We start from the raw sequence: 9457 nt of genomic DNA on the forward strand, positions 1-9457 counted from the left end.
GCTTTTCACTCACCTCTCGATCCTGTCACGGCTCTCTGCCGTGACAGGGGAGGGGCTGGATTCCCCTCTCCCCGCTCCGATCCGCCAGCGCTGACTGGCGGAACGGACGGGGGCGGGTACAGCTGGCTCTGCCTCTAGATAGGCAGAGCCAGCTGTCACTCACGGAGCTGGGCGGATCTCGACATCGATGTCGGGATACGCTCCGGCTGCGGAGTCTCAGTATACCGCGAGCTACAGCTCCCTATATACTGAGCTTAGGGTGACGGGAGGACGCTAGTTTGTGTCCTCCTGTGACCCTAAGGAGAACTATGGGGAAAAACACTGACCCCATAGTTCTCCTTTAACAATAAGAACCAAGCCAGAGTGCCTCTGACGGATCATACCAGACGGGGGTCAGAACTGACACAGGGGGGACAGACATGAGGTGTTATGGGGGGACTGAGTCCAGGGCCATCACAAGCAGAAGACAGTAGACATGTGCGATTCGATTCGTTTCATTCCGAATCGAAATTCGGACGAAATTTCTGAAATGCGAAGATTCGGATGTATCCGAATTACAGATACAAGGAATGCAAACAAATCCGAATTTCCCATTCATTTTTTTTTTGGATGAACTTTCGTTGCAGCAAAGTGACATTTGAGAACAAAAAACTTTTTTTTCCCCTCTTAAATGTCACTTTGCTGCAACGAACGAAACGAATTAGAAACGAAAGTTCGTACGGATTTCAGCTAACGAATTTAGTCCGAATCTGAATTCCAAAACGAATTGACTTTCGGGCCCAAATTCCGAAAAAAAAAGAAATTAAGCAAAATCCAAATCGAAACGAAACTAAACAATTTTTTTGCTGGTGCACATGTCTAGAAGACAGGACTCCGCAGGACAAGCTCAGAGGACCAATGGGGGAGAGGAGGGAATGAGTAAGAGGAGAAGAAGAAAAAAGAGAAAATTAGAGAGCAGTGAGAGGAGGAAAACCTCAAGGAATATTAAAGGCGGTGAAGGGAGGAGAACAGCAGAGGAAATTAGAGTGCAGTGAGAGGAGGAGAACAATGGAGGAAATTAGAGTGCAGTGAGAGGAGGAGACCAATGGAGGAAATAAGAGAGCAGTGAGAGGAGGAGAACAATGGAGGAAATTAGAGTGCAGTGAGAGGAGGAGAACAATGGAGGAAATTAGAGTGCAGTGAGAGGAGGAGAACAATGGAGGAAATTAAAGAGCAGTGAAAGAAAGAGGACAGTTGAAGAAATAAAAAAAACTGTAAGAGGAGCAGGATAGCAGAGGAAATTAGGGAGCAGTGAAAGGAGAAAAGTGGAGGAAATTGAAGAACAGTGAGAGGAGGAGAACAATGGAAGAACTTTTAGACCAGCAGAGTATATTAAAGAGCCGTGACAGGAGGAGAACATTAAAGAACATTAAAGAGAAGCAAGAGGAGGAGGACTGCAGAGGAAATCAAAGAGCAGCAGATGATATTAAAGAGCAGTGAGAGGAAGAGAACAGCAGATGATATTAAAGAGCAGTGAGAGGAAGAGAACAGCAGATGATATTAAAGAGCAGTGAGAGGAGAAGGACAGCAGAGGAAATCAAAGAGCAGTGAGAGGAGAAGGACAGCAGAGGAAATCAAAGAGCAGTGAGAGGAGAAGGACAGCAGATGATATTAAAGAGCAGTGAGAGGAGAAGGACAGCAGAGGAAATCAAAGAGCAGTGAGAGGAGAAGGACAGCAGAGGAAATCAAAGAGCAGTGAGAGGAGAAGGACAGCAGAGGAAATCAAAGAGCAGTGAGAGGAGAAGGACAGCAGAGGAAATCAAAGAGCAGTGAGAGGAGAAGGCAAGTGGAAGACATTAAAGGACAGTGAGAAAAGGAGGACAGCAGAGGAAATGATAGAGCAAACAAAGGCCTACAGGGAAGAGTTAAAAGAAAGCAGGGAGATAATAGAGAGCGACAAGAGGAGAAGGAAAGTAGGGAGAGCATAAGGAGCTTTGGAAAGAGGAGGACAGGGAGAGAGAGAAGATCACAGCAGGAGAACAGGTGAGCAATGGTTAAGACTAGCAGGAGAAGAAGGACAGGGAAAGGAGGAGAACAGCAGAGAGAGGGAGAGAGTAGAGAGAGAAAGGAGGAGGACAGCAAAGAGAGGGAGAGAGTAGACAGGAGCAGGAAAAGGAAAACAGAGGGAGGGTTGAGAGCAGAGGAAGAAAGTGGAGGAGCAACAAGAGAAAGTGGAAGTGGGGAGACAGCAGTGGGAGGAGAAGGGAAGCAGTGGAAGAGTAGAGAGCAGTAGAAGGAGGACAGCAAGAACAGGGATAGTGTAGAGAGCAAAAGGAGGAGAAGGACAGTGAGGGGAGAGCAGACAGCTCAACAGGAGGACGGTTGAGAGCAGAGGAAGGAGTAATAAAGTGGGGAGAGAGTAAAAACCAATAGAGGTGGCAAAGTAGAGACTATCTTAGGAAAAATATTTTTGGGCAATATATCTTGTCTTTGAAAGAGATAGAAAAAGTTGATGTACAAGTTTCATCTGTAACCAGTCTACACAATGCTTAATTCCTATAAATATCTACAATACCTAAGAAACACACTATAAACTCTTTGGAAGAGCACCCTAGCAGAGCCATAGAGTTCTGTAGAAAACTGTAACAGGTCCATTGTGTTCGATTCCAATGCAGGCAAAACACATGTACAAATGACAATATATATATCTATATCTCAAGATACAGCAATGTATAACTGGACCACTTTAGATTGGGTTGGCAGACCGTCTCTACACCAGAATATCTTCCATTGCACCCTCTCGTCTGTTTCCCTCTGTTGGAATTTCAACCACGATTGGCATTCTTGCCGATGAACTTGAAAACTGCTTTCATCAGCCTCTGTTTATCAAGTCAGCTTCCCCGCCTACATCTATAGTACATAATGGACAGTGGATTCTTCCGGTAACGTGCGTGCCGCAGAAGCCAAGGATAGATAATATTTTTGTCACTGACAAAACCATAGCAACCGCTGCGCCTCCACACGATCTGGGCAACCTTGAAAAGAGAACAGCAGATGATATTAAAGAGCAGTGAGAGGAAGAGAACAGCAGATGATATTAAAGAGCAGTGAGAGGAGAAGGACAGCAGAGGAAATCAAAGAGCAGTGAGAGGAGAAGGACAGCAGAGGAAATCAAAGAGCAGTGAGAGGAGAAGGACAGCAGAGGAAATCAAAGAGCAGTGAGAGGAGAAGGCAAGTGGAAGACATTAAAGGACAGTGAGAAAAGGAGGACAGCAGAGGAAATGATAGAGCAAACAAAGGCCTACAGGGAAGAGTTAAAAGAAAGCAGGGAGATAATAGAGAGCGACAAGAGGAGAAGGAAAGTAGGGAGAGCATAAGGAGCTTTGGAAAGAGGAGGACAGGGAGAGAGAGAAGATCACAGCAGGAGAACAGGTGAGCAATGGTTAAGACTAGCAGGAGAAGAAGGACAGGGAAAGGAGGAGAACAGCAGAGAGAGGGAGAGAGTAGAGAGAGAAAGGAGGAGGACAGCAAAGAGAGGGAGAGAGTAGACAGGAGCAGGAAAAGGAAAACAGAGGGAGGGTTGAGAGCAGAGGAAGAAAGTGGAGGAGCAACAAGAGAAAGTGGAAGTGGGGAGACAGCAGTGGGAGGAGAAGGGAAGCAGTGGAAGAGTAGAGAGCAGTAGAAGGAGGACAGCAAGAACAGGGATAGTGTAGAGAGCAAAAGGAGGAGAAGGACAGTGAGGGGAGAGCAGACAGCTCAACAGGAGGACGGTTGAGAGCAGAGGAAGGAGTAATAAAGTGGGGAGAGAGTAAAAACCAATAGAGGTGGCAAAGTAGAGACTATCTTAGGAAAAATATTTTTGGGCAATATATCTTGTCTTTGAAAGAGATAGAAAAAGTTGATGTACAAGTTTCATCTGTAACCAGTCTACACAATGCTTAATTCCTATAAATATCTACAATACCTAAGAAACACACTATAAACTCTTTGGAAGAGCACCCTAGCAGAGCCATAGAGTTCTGTAGAAAACTGTAACAGGTCCATTGTGTTCGATTCCAATGCAGGCAAAACACATGTACAAATGACAATATATATATCTATATCTCAAGATACAGCAATGTATAACTGGACCACTTTAGATTGGGTTGGCAGACCGTCTCTACACCAGAATATCTTCCATTGCACCCTCTCGTCTGTTTCCCTCTGTTGGAATTTCAACCACGATTGGCATTCTTGCCGATGAACTTGAAAACTGCTTTCATCAGCCTCTGTTTATCAAGTCAGCTTCCCCGCCTACATCTATAGTACATAATGGACAGTGGATTCTTCCGGTAACGTGCGTGCCGCAGAAGCCAAGGATAGATAATATTTTTGTCACTGACAAAACCATAGCAACCGCTGCGCCTCCACACGATCTGGGCAACCTTGAATACACTCAGCCTGAGCCGCATCCTTGTGAGGCGATACTCCAACACCATGAAGAACCAAGCACAAGATGTTATGTGTTCTCTAGTTATAGCTCAGACCCACTTACCAGAGTGACCCATCCAAACCCCAACTCTACTTATACCGGGACTGCCCACCTGCAGCCCCTGATCACCACAATAACTATCGTATTGAGTTGCAGTAACTCAAATTAGGATGACACTGTAATTGCAGCACATCGATCTGGACGCATCATCATCATCATCGGGACTGAGGTTCAAAATGGACTGTCCCAGCAAATCGGGGGCAGTTGGCATCTATGCAAGTCAGACTTACAACATTGGAAGGAGAAGTAAGGCACTACCATTGCTTAGCATTGCAGTGAAGGAAGCAGAGGTTGAGTATGTAATGATGATACAAAGCTGCCCCTGTGTACAGTGGCGTCACAAGGGGGGTGCGGAGGGTGTGGCGCGCACCCAAGTGTCACCATTGCAGGGAAGGAAGCTGAGGTTGAGTATGTAATGAGGATACAAAGCTGCCCCTGTGTACAGTGGCATCGCAATGGGGGTGCGGAGGGTGCGGCGTGCACCCGGGTGTCACCATTGCAGGGAAGGAAGCAGAGGTTGAGTATGTAATGAGGATACAAAGCTGCTCCTGTGTACAGTGGCGTCACATGGGGGGTGCGGAGGGTGCGGCGTGCACCCGAGTGTCACCATTGCAGGGAAGGAAGCAGAGGTTGAGTATGTAATGAGGATACAAAGTCGCCCCTGTGTACAAATAATCACAAAGTTTAAATATGATAAAGGGGTTTTAACATGTTAACACACATTGATAAGATCGTGGACGTCAGCTGATCTCTTTTACATGTTTAGCTAAATAAATTGCAGTCTATTCACTCAGTTTAAAGTGACACAAAACTCAGCAGTTACATCCTAAAAATACATTCCAGTCCCTGAACTCTGAGCAACAATGTCTCTTATTTGTGTATCACTCGGCTGGAGATCCTCCAATCATCTCTGACACTGTCCTTCCTTCTGGAGGGGGGGGCTACGTCTGTTCTCCATGGTCCCTGTGTGTGTTGTAAAGTAGTCACCGCTCCAAGCTCCGCCCCCCCCATCCCCGGGATGGACTACAATCTTACATATAGTTTACTAATTGTCACGCAGCCCTCAAATATGTCTCCTTCCTTTCATCTCTATGCGATCTCCAGAAGATTGGCAGTTCACAGAAGATAACATTGATACTTTTGCTGAAGGCAGGAGGAAATATTTCCTCAGTCTTCCCTCACCCCCAGTGATCAGTCTGCTGCAGGCAGGAGGAAGCATTTCCTCAGTCTCCCCTCACCCCAGTGATCAGACTGCTGCAGGCAGGAAGAAGCATTTCCTCAGTCTACCCTCCCCCCAGTGATCGGTCTTCTGCAGGCAGGAAGAAGCATTTTCTCAGTCTCCCCTCCCCCCAGTGATCAGTCTGTACATTGTGTAGCATGGGGGAAGCATTTCCTCAGTCTCCCATCCCCCAGTGATCAGTCTGTACATTGTGTAGCATGGAGGAAGCATTTCCTCAGTCTCCCATCCCCCAGTGATCAGACTGCAGCTTTGTACCTTTGTAGCCAGTCACAAGGTGAGAGGCTGCAGCAGGGGATGATCCGTGTGAGACATCAGGATTTACATGATTGTGTCATCTCTGAGCCGGCATCTCAGTCCAGGAAGTAGATGGTGACCCTGGATGATGCCTGAGCAAAGATGGCTCCATCCTTCTGGAGAGAAAACCAACTGAAGGCATGGTCAGGGGGAGTACTGTGATGGTAATACATACCTGGAAGTGTTAATCCGCATATATGTACCTAACCTGAAAATGACGGGTTCACTTTAATGAACGAGTCTCCATGTTTTACTTAGGGAACGGGTGAAATGATGGATCACCCTCCCGCGGCAAAACGCGGCACTTAGACAGCCGCCCCCATAAGAATGGACGTCGGAGGACTCAGCACTTTCCAGCAGCACATAATAAAGCACCGCAAACCCTCCGCAGCCCCGAGGAATACCTGCTACATATCTCATGCTGCGGAGAGACTCTGGCCCTCTAATGAAGCCGAGGATTAGATTGTGGCTGAGTGACGCTCAATCAGGAATAAGTGCGCCCGTAATATATCCAGGTGACGGCAATTATTCCTCATTTGTAGGAGTCGCAGTTTTGCTGTCTGAGCTGCTCTGATTGACGTACAAAACCTGTCATTGACACAACCTGAGAACGCCGACAACCCCGCTGAATTATCCTTCCAATCTCTCATGCGGGAGCCCCAGCTGGATGCTCGCCAATCAAATGCAAAAATATCTCATCTTTAAAAATAAAGATACAATTAATGCAAATCCTAAATCTTTTAAATGGCGCTTCATGAAAGAGCGTGACTGTCACGATCCGGGATCAGGCTCGGAGTCCAGCAGGCAAATTCGCGGTATAACAGGCCGGTTCGGTACACAAGCTGGCAGTAGTAGTATAGGAGCAGGCAGAAGCGTAGTCAGAGATCAAGCCGAGGTCAGTACCCAAAAGGTATCAGGTATGAAGCATGAGACGATGAGAGTAGTGGGTGAATCAGCAGCCAAAGGTCGGTACACGGGTAGCAGTATGAGAAGATTGTATCACAGAGGCAGCAGGAAGGAAGATATTGGCAGGAGCACAATAATCTGGCAAACAGGAAGTGCAGAGGCGTGACTAAAATAGGTCAAGGGAGGAGCTAGGAGTTCAGAGTTCAGCAGAAACCAGGTTTACCTGAGGATTACACGTTTCAGAGTGGCTCAGCAGGTAGAGCAGCGGTTCTCAACCTGGGGGTCACGACCACGTCGGGGGTCGAACGACGATTTGCCAGGGGTCGCCTAGCGGCTCCCGGCCACCCAGGAGGGAAGCGCTTTCTCTGCTCTTTTTTTTTTCCTGACATCGGCCCGCCGTCAGTCAGAAAAAAAAAATCAAAAATGTCTCCCGGAAAGGTTTAGTCTGCTTGATGCCATAATCAATGCCTAGGCCTGACTATTCTCTTGCTTGCTGCCTGCCATGACCTTTGCCTGGACCGGACTACTCTCTTGCATGCCATGATCTTTGCCTGAACCTGACAACTGTCTTGCATGCAATAACCTCTGCCTGGACCGGACTACTCTCTTGCATGCCATGACCTCTGCCTGGACCGGACTACTCTCTTGCATGCCATGACCTCTGCCTGGACTGTCTTGCCTTCTACCTGCCGTGACCAACGCCTAGACATGACTGTTCTCTTGCCTGCTGCCTGCCAAGACCTAAACTCCAACTCAAAGGGGTTTTAACACTTCCCCACTTTAAACAACACCCTCCATCAAAGTTTTGGCTTTCCATACACTTTGATGTTGAGATGTTTTGTTGCTTTTCAAACTCAATAATATGTTTCTATCATAGAAAACACGAGGACATTTGAAGACGGCATCGCGAGGTACTTTCAGGTAACAGTAACAAAGACACACTAAGAATACGGATTCTCTCAACAATCCAAAAGGTGATTCTAACACTAAAATAGATGAAAAGATATTGAATGCGTGTTGTGGAAACGCGTGGGCTTTCCCCTTGGTAACAGGTGTTACGCGTTGTTACAGTGCGAGACGCGCAAATTGTGAATCGGAGGTGCTACTGAGCGCGTCTCTTCCATAAAGTCAGATGTGATAAAAAGACACAGATTATAAATATCTCCATTAAAGTGACATTAAACCCTCAGATTTTTTAACATAAAACAATACTGTAATGTGCACCTTACTGTAATCCATGGTAGTTTCCCTTCTCTTTGCTGCTCTTCCTATTAAATCCTCATGTCTTCTCATGCTTGGTGAGAACTTCCCTTTTCAGCTCGGGGCCTCTTCCTGTAGTGCTGGCTCAGGTTGTGAATCTTCACAAAGACACCATGTATCCATTCCAGAGACTAGGCAGTCTGCTGCAACACAAGTTCTGAGCGGCACGAGGGCTTATTTGGGAACACAGCGGGCTCAGATGAAACGTGGGAGGAAATGACGGACGTCGCCCGCGGCACAATTCTCCTCCGCCGCTGAGGACGGGTTGTTTGGAGTGAATTCTGGTGTTGTTTGCGATGTTAAAGGATGCGAAGCGGCGGGAGACGGGCGGGTGTTCCGTCCTGAAACGCCAGGTCACGTATGACTCACGTCTTTCAAGGAGCAGCTATGGGCCTGTTTATTTAGTGATAACTTTTTCATTACTTAAAGGAGGAAATTCCACCTTAAAAAAAAAGGAGGGGGGGGCACGCTTCTTCATAAATGTGCATTTATTTTTTGCATAAGAGCCAGAAAAGCACTGCAACTGCAATCAGTACATCGTTGGTGCAATGCTCTGCCTCCTGCAGGCTCTTCCATCTGTCCATGTCCGTGCCAACATGGACAAATCCCAAATCCGGTACCATGGACGGAAGGAAGCGTCAATGGATTACAAGTGTTGAGATGTCACCGCATTTGTATGCCATTGGGGACCACTGCCGCGGTGGCTGATGGGACCTGTGATGGGATCTGTGGATGGATGACGTGGCTGTGTGGGAAGACATGTGCACCAAATTCAGAAATATACATAAGCCTGCGGGGAGAAAGTGGGAGAAGAAAAAAATTGGGGGCAAAATTGTTGTACAAAAATTATTTTATTTTCTAAGGAGTCTACAGACAATAATAGGACATAAACAGGTGTGTTATTTTCTGTTTTGACTGGTGTTAGTTTAGATAATTTTGCACATTTTCTTGTTATGCGACATGGAAAAAAAAAAATCCCCTTGTCTTCCTTCCATGAGATTTCTCTTCACTTCCTGTTCTATTAACACAACACAGGAAGCAGAAATACATCCATCCAAAGTGAGGTAAATTCCTTTTCGACAGTTGTCACCAGAACAGGTTCCCCACATTGGAAGATTTCCCCTCTAGGGACAACACGAAGTTTCGGTTCTCCCATCACTTTCCGTCATGGACAATGATCACCAGTAATAATAAAGAGGGCCAGTCCTCCCAGAGGGGACACAGACAACAATACACATTTTTCAGGC

At 46.7% G+C, this 9457-nt stretch overlaps 1 protein-coding gene across 1 annotated transcript in view; it reads right to left on the minus strand.

The window, feature by feature from the left end:
- NELL1 (neural EGFL like 1) overlaps window positions 1-9457 on the minus strand; it is a 326301-nt gene that overhangs the window by 38341 nt on the left and 278503 nt on the right. The window contains exon 13 of the mRNA XM_018554737.1: window positions 6590-6596. Coding sequence (XP_018410239.1) covers window positions 6590-6596 — 7 coding nt within the window. The remainder of the gene's footprint in view (window positions 1-6589; window positions 6597-9457) is intronic.

The sequence above is a fragment of the Nanorana parkeri genome, unplaced genomic scaffold (genome assembly GCF_000935625.1).
Source record: "Nanorana parkeri isolate BGI_ZX_2015 unplaced genomic scaffold, ASM93562v1 scaffold10, whole genome shotgun sequence".
Classification (NCBI taxonomy): domain Eukaryota; kingdom Metazoa; phylum Chordata; class Amphibia; order Anura; family Dicroglossidae; genus Nanorana; species Nanorana parkeri.